The 12,275-nt window shown below is 40.0% G+C and overlaps 3 protein-coding genes across 7 annotated transcripts; 2 read left to right on the forward strand and 1 right to left on the reverse strand.

Moving 5' to 3' along the window:
* Positions 1 to 1,017: 1,017 nt before the first annotated feature.
* Positions 1,018 to 4,825, forward strand: LOC135478240 (uncharacterized). 4 transcript variants are annotated; one of them, XM_064758529.1, is made up of 4 exons: positions 1,018 to 1,125; positions 1,914 to 2,000; positions 2,259 to 2,301; positions 2,860 to 4,825. In XM_064758529.1, the coding sequence occupies exons 1-4, from the start codon at positions 1,115 to 1,117 to the stop codon at positions 3,271 to 3,273; spliced, it is 555 nt and encodes a 184-aa protein (XP_064614599.1). In that variant the 5' UTR covers positions 1,018 to 1,114; the 3' UTR covers positions 3,274 to 4,825. The 4 variants fall into 4 exon arrangements, with proteins under 4 accessions (XP_064614599.1, XP_064614607.1, XP_064614585.1 ...); XM_064758537.1 differs by having other exon boundaries at positions 1,914 to 1,988; XM_064758515.1 differs by having other exon boundaries at positions 1,047 to 1,165.
* Positions 4,826 to 6,193: 1,368 nt separating this feature from the next.
* LOC135461432 (uncharacterized) lies at positions 6,194 to 8,291 on the reverse strand. Of its 2 annotated transcripts, none has more exons than XM_064738534.1 (2): positions 8,275 to 8,291; positions 6,194 to 7,683 (listed from the first exon to the last, which is right to left on the reverse strand). In XM_064738534.1, the coding sequence occupies exon 2, from the start codon at positions 7,661 to 7,663 to the stop codon at positions 6,293 to 6,295; it is 1,371 nt and encodes a 456-aa protein (XP_064594604.1). In that variant the 5' UTR covers positions 7,664 to 7,683; positions 8,275 to 8,291; the 3' UTR covers positions 6,194 to 6,292. The 2 variants fall into 2 exon arrangements, with proteins under 2 accessions (XP_064594604.1, XP_064594603.1); XM_064738533.1 differs by having other exon boundaries at positions 8,140 to 8,290.
* A 225-nt stretch (positions 8,292 to 8,516) lies between these two features.
* Positions 8,517 to 12,223, forward strand: LOC135461350 (putative ATP synthase subunit f, mitochondrial). Its single transcript, XM_064738392.1, has 4 exons — positions 8,517 to 8,645; positions 11,030 to 11,128; positions 11,425 to 11,541; positions 12,022 to 12,223. The coding sequence occupies exons 1-4, from the start codon at positions 8,567 to 8,569 to the stop codon at positions 12,048 to 12,050; spliced, it is 324 nt and encodes a 107-aa protein (XP_064594462.1). The 5' UTR covers positions 8,517 to 8,566; the 3' UTR covers positions 12,051 to 12,223.
* The last annotated feature ends 52 nt before the right edge of the window (positions 12,224 to 12,275 follow it).

Here is a 12,275-nt window from a genome sequence, read left to right on the forward strand (position 1 = left end):
GTTGTTTGCCTCTTCTCCAGTACAGGCAGTTGTTTGCCTTTTCTCCACTACAGGAAGTTGTTTGCCTCTTCTCCAGTACAGGAAGTCGTTTGCCTCTTCTCCAGTACAGGAAGTTGTTTGCCTCTTCTCCAGTACAGGCGGTTGTTTGCCTCTTATCCGGTACAGGAGGTTGTTTGCCTCTTCTCCAGTACAGGCGATCGTTTGCCTCTTATCCAGTACAGGAAGTTGTTTGCCTCTTCTCCAGTACAGGCGGTTGTTTGCTGAGGCAGAGGAACAATAGTATCCCAGCCCCATAGGCGAAGATCTACGGGTCGCCAATCTCGCAGCAGCTCTGTGTGGCCTTTTCACTAGCCGGAGGCGCGTTTTAGGCGCTTTGTGGTATCTAATGTCCTGGTAGGAAGGTGGAATAAAAAGGCATTTCAGCGGCACGTCATATTTAGGGGGCCTTTAGACAGGGAAACTACCATCCCAGTCAAGTAAGCGAGGGTCCAGCAACTTGTGCAGATCTGCAATCACAATCGGAATTGTATGTACGGCACATCACAAATTTAGTTACAACATTGCAACAATACTGTAACAGTATTCATTAAAGCTGTTTCAGGTTTCATAAATTCATTTTGGCATACGACAGCTAATCTATGCTTAACTGTTTGCTTGAGCCTCGTTTTTCAATGCCGACTTTATTTCCCCAATAAAAAAGTGCATCAGTGGATGACTCGAAAAGAGACTTAGGCTAACCCCCTCTGCAACCCTGTGCATATTTTTAATTCCCCGGCCATAATGTACGTATAATCTAATCGTAATCGGTATAAAACTTCTTGAATTAATTTGCTTATATATATATATATATATATATATATATATATATATTTCCACCTTTGCACTGGAGGTACATATACGCCTTCATAACAAACAATCCTTCGTCCCTTGCCCTGGGTACCTGCATGACAGAAGCGCCTTCTGAATTTTGGCCGTTGGGTTGTTTCCCTTACTGCATTCTTCAGCGTCTCTTGGCAGCTTATATCGCATTTATTTAGTTATTTGATAACACAGTCATGTTCATTGTAACATAGCTGGCTGCGTTAGATGCGAATGTCTCCATGAAACTGGAGCTATGACGGCCAGGTATGTTCCACAAAACTTTAGTTTGGTGCTTTGTTCTATGGTGAGTTCTTGTGGGTGGAGTTTTCTTGTCAGGCTGTTGTTGTTGTTCGGAAAAGACCAGGGTCACATTAAAAACTTCATCGTACCTGTCCATTTTGTCTGTGAGACCCCAAATTTTCAACATCATGATCATGCTAAAGTACCAAACTAAAGTTGACAGTTACTGAGCAGAATTAGCGTTGTCAGGTTCTTGTTCGCTGATTTCGTGATCGAAATTCGAGTCTAATTACGTGATCGATTATCGAGTCTAATTTGATGACGTCGTATCACTATCAGCCTTTGTTAGTGCTCAGTAGTACAAAGTAAAAAAGCTCAATAACATAGGTTACAAACATATCCCATTTAAATCATAAAATCTACACTCCTCTATCTTCGTTTGTACATCTTTAGGTCTGCATTACTACTCACTACTACACAGTAACAAAACTTAATAACAAGAGATAGTAATTAAGATATTCCATTTAAATCATAAAAAAATATGCTCTTCTATTTTCATTTATACATCGTAAGATGGCAAGTACATTGTTTTTGTAAGGGGTTTTTTCTTCCAGATGATACTGTGGAATTCAGTGTTTTAAACAGGCCATATGTTGTGAACAATAAGTATCAAAGTAATAACTTTTCCAAAATGATCTCACTCTTTGCATTGACAACATAACACAGTAGATTGATGGGTACGTCACTCAAATGATGTAAACATATATGTATGGATACTTCCTTTTGTGTTGATTTTTCTTCCATGTTTGCAGCAATCCCAGGAAGCGGCCCCACAATGTAGACAACGATGTTGATGACTGCCTGCCAATCTCCAAAAGAATTCATAGGTTACAAATAGAGTGAGATAAAGTATTCCCTCTTAAATGAATAAATTATAATAATGAAAGCAAGGAGTTCTGTTATACAAGCATGTTGTTTCTTAAGGCCAGTGACACTTGATGATAATCTGCAGTTAAATAAACTGTTCTTAGGTGGATTGAGTCATTCAGTACACAAAGAAATAGATCATAAAGAAATTAAGGAAAGATCAAATAGGGAACATACCTGTGGCAGAATTTACTGATAGGAAAGGTGGTTTTGTGTTCTTCTGTTTTTAGGCCTGAAGGCAGAAGCTCTACAGAGGAAGAATATCAGAACTTAGTAAGTGCTCTTTCAAAAACATGGGTCGAGTCAAACCTAAGACTTTAAAAGAGGAAGTTGTAATTTCCTCGCTTGGCGTTCAGCATGAAGGGGATAGTGCAACGACTGGTTGACCCGTATCAGTTTAATGGCTCGGGCGGGGCGGCTTACTTACCTTTGGTAAGTTGTCTCAGTGAAGCAGCACTAGATATAAGAGTGGTGGAAATCCGCCCTGCAACAAGGAGACACATCACATACACCCGAAGGACACCTTCGTCGTCATATGACTGAAAAATTGTTCAGCAGGACGTTAAACCCCAAGCACTCACTCACTCACTCTGTCAAAAACATGGACTTGCCATACCCAGTCACAGCAGACATAATGTAAATATGAATGGCTGTGAATGTTCTGTTCAGCATTTGTCTGTATGCCACATGTCTGCATTTATGGGAGTTGCATATGTGTATCACATGATTGAAATGGACATTTACTTGACAGCTTAAAGTAATCAGTACCCAAATTCTGTATATACATACAGATCAGGTTTCAATTAAAGGTTTGGTTTGATTGCTTTCCAGATGCGTTCAGACAACTGTAATGATCAACACAGCCCAGAAGACCAGAATACATCACCCTGGGCTCATTTGTCTCAGAATCCATTGATAGGAACAGGGGATCTTCAGTCTGCTCAACCTTTTTCACTTCACGGAAACCAACCTATACAACGACAGAGTGTCCAGAACAACCCAGCTTATGTGGCCAATCAGACTGCTGCAAATCATGTCCTCATTCATGATGAGTCTGCCAGTCAGGGGAGATTACTCCCCATCAGTGATCAGGACATGGACAGATACAGCCCAGAGTTGCCAGAGGCAGATAATCCACATTATTTCCAAATCAACCGACTCTTGTACGAGGCCAATTCTTCCAGACTTCTGCGCAGTCGCAGCTCATGTAGGCTTATAAATAATCAGCACCTACACATGTCTTAGGCCATCAGTATTCTATAGGTATTCTTGGAATTGAAAATATTTATTGTGTGAAAGGGGAAAACGGTGTGAATGTATTCCAGACCGTACACGTCCAAGCACTTGTTGTGTTACTCTCGCCTGGAGGCTTTACTCACCCAGACACAAACACACAAAATGTTGTATAAATAACATGAAGGTGAATACAGAATTCTGCTTCATGGCAACGTAAATTTATAACTACATGTTGCTAACATTCTAAATTTATGTGTGCTGTGAAGATCTTTCTGTTTTCAAACATACTATAATTGTCTTGCTGTCTGCCACAGGCAGGTGAAGTGCCTGGATGTACCCGGCCTTGAATTGCTTTGTTGGAAAATAGGAAGAAAAACATTGGTGATAAGAGAGATAATGGATGTTTTGAGTTTCTGTGAAAGTGGTCCTTTATTGTCTGATACGTGCCTCATAATTGTCTCTCACAGTTACAGGATTTTGCGTAATGTTGCTATGGTATCATGTTGTCCATCTTAACTTCCTAAACATGCATAAAACATCCCTGTGTTGTTATGTGATACAAGTACCAGTCGTTAACTTTTCAGTAAACATAAATGTTGCACAAAGAGTGGTAATCCATTTGACGTTGCTTAATTTTTTTTCTCAAGCTCTTTTCCATTAACAGTTTGCAGGTAAGAGAAAAATTTGATTGGATGCGTTGTCTTTTTTTATTGTGAGGTACGAGTACTTGACATGTTGTGGGAGAGTACACTGACATGTTGTGGGAGAGTACACTGACATGTTGTGGGAGAGTACACTGAGCTCTTCACCTATCCTATTAAATATTGTTTGCTTGTGAGTGTAACAAGTGGTCTCCTTTCTTCGTGGGGACAGCATAATAGCAGTATCCTGCAAACAAAGTCATGGTGGGGTAACATTTCAAGGGTTAAAATAGCTGATATGAATGAAATGTTGATTATGGGTATGTTTGATGATCTTGTAGTTATCGGCCGCATTTGATGATCAGATATCAAATATCGACATAATCAGCATTTGATTTCATACAACTGGCTGTCAGCCCATTGTGAGTCTTGTGACAGTGAGCATTCAGCCACATTCTTGTGTGGCCATATGTGCAGTCTGACTTGTGTTTTAGTCCACCAGACCTCCACCAGTATAGTGTGCATATTATGTGGGAAAGTTTGTCAGTAACCTGCAAAAGGTCAGTGGTTCACCCAGGCCATTCCAGTTTCCTCCACCTATAAAACTAACCACATCATATAAGTGAAAAATTCCTGAGCATACAGTAAAACAATAAACTTAACCATGATAAATCCCTGTACATGTATACTGTGAAAGCTTTATGTAAGAGTAGGTGTGTGAAATGAGATTTGTTCATTGTGCTCCGCAAATATTAACTGTATTATTGGATTCTGTACTTAGCGGATCTCATCGCTGTTCAAAAACTGTTTCATCCTTTCACTTGGGTGACTGTTAATGGTGTACTGTTGATTCGCCTGTCTAAAAGCACTCAGATTTTCTGTGATGAAGTTACGACCAAACAAGACAATAAATTTGTTCATATCACAATGATTTTGTTGCTTTTTGTTATTCCACAGCTTAATTGAAAGCGTATAGCACTTCATGATGTTCACTACTTCACAGATTATGGGTAAAAAAAGTTATTTGCTAGTGAAATCCAATTTTCTGTATTTACCAAGAATAGCTCAAGTTATAATCTTTCACTAAGTATCATACCTGCACCTGTACTGTTAATACAGTAAAAATCTCTCTAAAGTTTGAAGAAAAGCATGTAACCAGCTTTATAAGTTTTAGGAGCTTTATCACCAATTATGAAAAATGAGCAGGGGCACAGATGAGACTGACATTTTGTGAACATTAATTATTCGGGCAGTTCTAATTTCATTGCAAAACTAGGATTGGGTATGCACTCATGGTTTTTTTTTTTTGCCGAAAGTATAATTTAGCCTCTTTAAACAGAAGCAAGAGTGAATATTGACAAACTGAAGTAGAAAAATGTAGAGCTGCCTCTATTTTCTCGAATCTAACATGGTTTATCTTGGCAATGTGGACTTGATGATACACTCGTGTTTATACTTTAACAACTCTTGTATAGTCATTGTAAACCTTAAATTAGCTAGGAATACGTATAGTTGCTAGACTTACAAGTTTCTTGCACTTCCTACAGTCTTCATCCCGGTTCATCCCACCATAATTCTTGCATGTCTGGTCACCGTGGAACACGTAAAATATTCTTGAGTACCGTGTAAAACACCAATCAAATATATGAAAAAACTGAAATGTCTGTGCAATGAATTTTTTGGGGGGTTACTTACCACTAGCCATTGTGGGTCATTGAGTGTTGGAATGTTCTCGAGTATGGCGTGAAACACCACTCAAATAAATCCGACAGGTATACATCAGGATACCCATGAAATATGCTAACTGCATAACACTGACACAGCCATGCAGTAGATTTTTTGTAAACTGACGATAGCGGGGTTGCGAGTTCAAACTCTTTCATCGCTCAAGGTTCTGCACCATGTGACAGGCCAGAAACGTTAGGTAACTAGTTTTGATTAAATGTACTGTAATATGGGAATCTGAAAAAAATTCACACAAGTTATATAGAGTAGATGACTGCTGGAGAAATAGAGAAGCTGTGCTATAGTGAACGTTCATAAAGGTGTGTCATTTGTGTGTGGCACATGGCGAGACAGTTGATTGGTAAATTAATGTCGACAAAAGTTGCGTAACATTTCCCACATGTCACATGATACAGTAAAACTTATTTTACCTTTTGCAATAGGGGAATTTGCCCTCTAAACCCCATTATTTAAAGTCCCTGGTAAAAGAAGGCAATACTTTTTTTGTTTAATTACAGAGATACCTTATTAAATTACTAAACTTAGATATCAAGTATCTGTTTTTAAGATTTTATTGCTCAAATGTCACAATGACAGTCTCACTCTGATACTCTACCACTGTGAATGCTCTTCATAGAGCCCGAGTATTTCATGGCTGAAATCTAAAAGTCAAATTGATTCCATGAGGCTGCAAAAGTGTCACAGAGCTTCCAGTCCTGTCCCAGAAGCTCAGACACAGCTCTCTCCAGCTTGGTTTCAGAACTGCCAGTGTTTCTTAGCCAATCTACAAACTCATCTGTCCAGTCTGGTCGGACTGGCCAATCAAACTCATAGGACACTTCTACTGTGGGCACCAACAGTGACTGAAGTTTACGTGCCTTTGCAATAAGCAAAAGTGATGTTGACGACAAAGGAAACCCATACTGTAGAGAATGCAACTGTTCACATTTTCTGACCAGGTCAACCAGTGCAAAGGGTAGGCGTTTATCTCCAGTCTCAAATGTTTCTATATATGAATTAGTGTACACAAAATGTTCTAATGTGTGTGCATAACTTTCCACAATATGATCAAGAACACCTTTGGTTACTATGTTAACTAAGTCATCCAAAACCAGACATCGCAGGGGCATGTGAGCTGGGAACGAGTCCTTGATAACCACGATGAACCGGAGGACCAAATCCACCCGGAGTGAGGGTCGGATGTGAACGGCCTTCAGCCAGAACTCTGCCTCCAACTGGCGACTGTCCTGCACATGAAGTTCCTCGTCCTGATATAGAGTCAGTTCCTCCAGCTTGTTGGAAATTGTCTTCAGCAGAATATCATTATTAATCTTGTCTCGTCTCACTGTCAGCTTCTTAAGGTTGACAAAGCCAGCGAGGATATCTAAATAGCCTTCATGCTCCATCAGTGAATTACTGTCCAGCTCTAATTCTGTCACCAACCCCTGCAGGTCACACTGTATTAATTTGATAATCACATTACTGGTGGGGGGCATTGTCCACTCAATGATAGGGCGCCCCAAACTAATTTCTCTTAGATGACTGCACACAGTTGCTATTGTACACACAGCTCTGACTGCACTCTGACTCCACGTGTAGCCACACTCTTGCATAGTTAGAGGACATTTCTGACTTATCTTTAGTACCTGCAGAATTTTGCAGTTCTCTGCTATGGCCAGCAGGATTTTCACCCCCAGCCTGTTAATCTGATGGGCATAGTTAATTGATATAAATTTCATGTGTCTGCCATATCTTTTGATACACATCAGCAAACATGTCCTCATGTCCCTCACAAAGTACACATTGGCCTCTGCCTCTGTTTGGTATAGTACAGCAGGCCATGCCCCGGCAGAATGAAGGTGGCCCTCCCAGGGTGGGATACTGGCTACAGCATTCATCTTGTCTCTCCATGTCAGTAAAGACAACACCTTTGTGGCCACAACGGATGGGAAGTCACACACTGGCAAGGCGCAGACTGACATTACTGACTCGCTGAGCTTTTCACAATCTTCATGCCTCACATTCTTTGCCATCACACCAACACAAAGATAGTCTACAATGAAAGAGAGTTAAACTGTAGTTACAGGATGTAAAGACTAGCTATTATTTCAATGTTAATACTCTAAAGTCAGTGCTTCATTTCCATAAGCTAATGCTGTAGTGGACAGATATAATAACTTATGCTCTTAAGTCTGCACACTACTGCCATCTATCTGTATAGAAAAAATGCTATATTATGCTTAAGACACTCACGTTACTACTATGGTGAAAGGTGTGGAAGCACTAATCAGTCTCTTCCATAGATTAAACATGAACGTTGGTGTGAACAAATTGTTGTGGAAAACATAAATTACTACACATCTGGATCTCACTATCGCGTAGATTACATTGGCGGTGGCAGGATCATTTCCTCACACATTTTTACATGCCGGCCTACATGTATTGTCTTATATTAGATCAGGATTACCACACACAAAACACACCACTGTCAAAAATAAATGCAACTTACACAATGAATACGTTTCATTATTTCATTCCTGTAAGCTGCTAACATGACAAAACACACTCAGGAGTAATGTTTAACAGGAGTAATTCCAGGATATCATATGTATGACATTAATTTTGTTAGTGTATGTAACATTACCAAATGCGAGCACAACAGTTACATTGCAGGCCAAAAATGTGACGCCGATGCACCCACCGACTGGTGAAAACGGAAAATACTACGCTAAAAAAATAGTTTTGTACTCTGTCTGCAATGTTCAGTCTAAACGTCTATTTATATCCAATTTTCTGTATTTTTTCTGAAGAAATTTACATGATGCGTGTCGCAATTTGTTTTTATTGATGAAGAAGTCCGTTTTTTTTATGACCTCTGCGGAATGCTACAATGTGACTCGCCACGGCCATTTCATATATTTGTGGTTGGTATCACGATGGGCATCGGGGAATATCCTCCAGAGTTTAATCCCAAGATCCATGGGCCTTATAACCCAGCACGATATTATGGAAAACGTACGTCTTTGCTTTTGTAAAACGAAATTTGAGAGTCAGTTTGCCTCCATAGATTTGTTTGTAATGTAAGCGCATAACCGCACGGTTATTGTACCAACGGCGGTCCAATTTTCGGCATCAGGCCAGTTTTTCGTAACTGATTCCCAGCTGTGCAGTTAGCGTTTATGGCTGGACATGCTTGCAGGATTTGTAAAGATGAGATTGCAGTCACAGTCTCATGTGGTGAAATGTTCATTTTGTACTCGACGAAGGTCCAGGCCGATTCTCTCTGTTATCTGACAAGTCTCGCGTAAATAAAAGACTCCAACCTAAAGACCTGCTTTCTGCACCCACTGCTCCTCTATGACACAGGACATGCACGTTGCTGCTCAATACGGCTGCAGTGGCAGAGGAGCGTATACCGCAGAAGCCTTCATGGCTATAATAAATCTATTCTAAATCGAGTAGGGATGTATGTTGGCAGTGCGGTGGGTGTGGAAAGCAGGTCTTTAGGTGGGTGTCTTTCATTTGCTCGAAACTTGTCAGGTAACAAAGAGAATAGGCCTGGACCTTCGTTGAGTACGAAATTACCATTGTAAGTGTCGAGACTCCAATGAAGCTAGGCCGGTAAATGGAAGGGAGTCTTTCCGGGCTAGTCTAAATGGTGTGGCATGGGTAGAGGCCCCAATAACCACTTCACCTACTTCTAGCAAAAAATTACAAAATTTTGTAATGATAATCCAATTAAATATTGTTTCATGAGTAAAATGCCTTTGTTGGCATGTTAGTGAAACAACACTATATTGGATATCATTACAAAGTGCTGTGTGGCGAGTGGAAGGGAAGGTGTTCCAACAGGGATTTAAGCGGCTAGAGTTAGGTTGAGCGGTTATTGGGGTCACTACCTGTGCCACACCATTGAGACAAAGTCGCTCGTCTTGTGGTTAAGTTGTTATGAATATAGCATATCCAAATATTTCCCAACCAGCAGTCAGTGTACTCAGTCTACACAACATCTGATCCAGATTAGATATTGTGCTAGTTCAGTTCATAGTTTTGAGCATCCAAGTTCCGGCAAGGAGCAGGAGGTGATAAATACCATGGAGATAAGTGGGCGACATGCTGATTTTTGCTGATTCCTAAATTTTAAAATACTGTAGGACATTGAAATCGTCATATCTGAACTCTAGACATATTCTGATTTGTCGTCCAGAAAGAAAAATATGATCAAGTCACTTTTCTCTCTTCAAAATCAGTGTGGATTCTCTATGCATCGGGTGCATTCAATAGCCGGACTGTATCTTAGGCTATGGGCAGAAATCATAGGTAATGAGCCAGCTATGCAGACGGTAGCTGCAAGCCTTGTCTGAAACCATTAGGGTTTGACAGGTCTGTCTGAGCGAATTGTTCTTTCTGTTCTACTTCCATAATAAAACCATTGCTGAAAGACTGATTGCATGGTCCTGTCATGTTAAGTTGATTCCCATACATTTTGCCGGGGGATCTGAGAGTTTAAAAAACCCCGACTCACCATGACTAGTCGACACAAAGTTATTTTGATGAGCAAAAAGGAAATGTTTGTTTATATTCAACAACGATTCTGTAGATTCTACAACGTTTCAACTGGGGAAGAATTTACATGTATACATGCAGGAGTGGTAATGAAAGTCCTGTTTTCTTAGATCCACACCAGACATTGGCATGTGCTGTTGTTTTGGTAAGGCCTTGACCGGCTGGACTTTCCAGTTAAATGATTTAAAGTTAAGGCAGGTAAGTGTCAGAAATTGTGGAAGATAGACCTCAATATTTAATTTAATTCAGCTAATACTGTGCTGTCCCCAGATGGCTATTTCAGCTCCTCTCTTTATACTGGGCAAGCAGAGTTGTATAGCCACATCAGCAACAGGTAGTAAACCATACACTGTTTCACCACAAGTCTGATACATTCTTTCTAAAGAATGTTTGCAGTCCAAAACCGGTTATGGTTCCTGAATGGAGCATGCACTTTAAACCTCCATAGAAGGGCCTAATGGCCGATTTGTTTTCAAGTAGTTTGCCTTGTCATGAATTTTAAAGTTCTTGTAAGTGGTGCTGTGCTTTACTGTGCCTCACATAATGAACCTTTTTGAAATGTTTTAAGAATGATGCATCGTGGGTAGACCTCAAGATGTAGCCATAGAGATTTAATTCGGACCAGTCCTACTCTTTAACAAATCCTGCACCCAAATTTTGATATGTGTCCCATCTCAACTCGGCCAGTAGTAGAGATGTAGCCTATGGAAAAGTGAACGAAAAACAGGAATGCTAGTGGCCTATCTGATAAGCTATTTTGTCTACTGTGACCCATCATACGGAAATGTAATATAAATGATGACCATGACAAGGTTTTGTGATTATATTTTCAGCGGATGCTTCCCTAGGAGAGGTGAAGGTGGGTGAATTAGGGTCCTGGCTTGCTCGTAGGAACTGGACCCCAGCAGGAATGGCCGGCGGTATAAGTCGAGGTGAGGTCTGACAGATGCTACATGTAGTGCTTAATTGTTTAAAGGCAGCTTTTTATAGGTCCTAACAGTGCTATAAAGCATTCTTGAGCACACATGCTCTGCTACAATGTGATGCACAAGGACATTGTCACTGATGTCACAAGACCTGTTGGTCATAGAACTTGGTTACTGTTGTTTTGTAGCCCCCACGTCTGTTAAAAATTGAATAACAGAATTGTAGTAGCTTGTGACTATTCTTGACTGATGCTAATAGTGGGAGGACATTTCTGATAGATCAACTTCATTTTGGTTCACAGCTTACTGGAGATGGGCACAGAAATGGTTGCTAGTGAAGAGAGGAAGTATGGCTCCGATTGCCCAGTCCATTGTGGGCTTATCTGTATTTTACTACTTCCTGCAGTATAAAGCACACAGTAAGTTCATGCGGAAGAAAACAAAACATTTAATATTTAATGATGGCAGTTTATATCTCATCATTACATGTATTCACACCCTTGGCACATATATTCAGATTCATATTGAAATCTGTGGAAAAATGGCATTGTTATCAACAGAGGGAAAGTATTAACTTGTCAGAATGTAGACTGTGTTACAGATGTGGAGAAAGTAAGTTATCAGAGAGTGGTCTGTGTAATATTACAGATATGGGGAAAGTAACTCGTCAGAAAGTAGGCTGTATTATGGATATGGAGAAAGTAGTCTTTGTCTAACATATGGGAAACGTATTTTATCTCTCAGGAAGTTGGTTACACTGTAGGTATGAGGAAGGCGACTTGTGAGAAAATTGGTCATATTATAAATACTGGTATGTGGAACGTAAATTTATTTCACAGTATTATAAGGAATGGGGCGTCTACATGATTCAGGCATTGTTTTCATTGTTTCTCTTTCAGCTAACCACCGTCACTTCAAGTACCATTGAGGCTGGGGTATTCTAGACCTGGGGCGTTAGACATCTACGGCTTGCTCTTTACTCGGATGAACAGTGACATAGGATACACAGATTCCAATTATAATTTGCTTTTTTGTGTGAAACAGTTTTCCTATTAAAATATGTATATCACCAGTTATTAAAAGCCCAATGGTATAGTTAAATGTGTGTTTTGTCTTAATATTCTTCATTGGTTACATGTTGAATGATAGAAAA

Source organism: Liolophura sinensis, chromosome 1 (genome assembly GCF_032854445.1).
Source record: "Liolophura sinensis isolate JHLJ2023 chromosome 1, CUHK_Ljap_v2, whole genome shotgun sequence".
NCBI lineage: Eukaryota > Metazoa > Mollusca > Polyplacophora > Chitonida > Chitonidae > Liolophura > Liolophura sinensis.

Bases quoted from the DNA above. Each gene is read 5' to 3' on its own strand.
- LOC135478240 (XM_064758515.1), top strand. From the start codon at position 1,128: ATGTTCCACAAAACTTTAGTTTGGTGCTTTGTTCTATG. The intron at 1,166-1,913 runs GTGAGTTCTTGT...CCATGTTTGCAG, and splicing joins GTTTGGTGCTTTGTTCTATG to CAATCCCAGGAAGCGGCCCC. The intron at 2,001-2,258 runs GTGAGATAAAGT...TTCTGTTTTTAG, and splicing joins ATTCATAGGTTACAAATAGA to GCCTGAAGGCAGAAGCTCTA.
- LOC135461432 (XM_064738534.1), bottom strand. From the start codon at position 7,663: ATGGCAAAGAATGTGAGGCATGAAGATTGTGAAAAGCTCAGCGAGTCA.
- LOC135461350 (XM_064738392.1), top strand. From the start codon at position 8,567: ATGGGCATCGGGGAATATCCTCCAGAGTTTAATCCCAAGATCCATGGG. The intron at 8,646-11,029 runs GTACGTCTTTGC...TTATATTTTCAG, and splicing joins AGCACGATATTATGGAAAAC to CGGATGCTTCCCTAGGAGAG. The intron at 11,542-12,021 runs GTAAGTTCATGC...TTTCTCTTTCAG, and splicing joins CCTGCAGTATAAAGCACACA to CTAACCACCGTCACTTCAAG.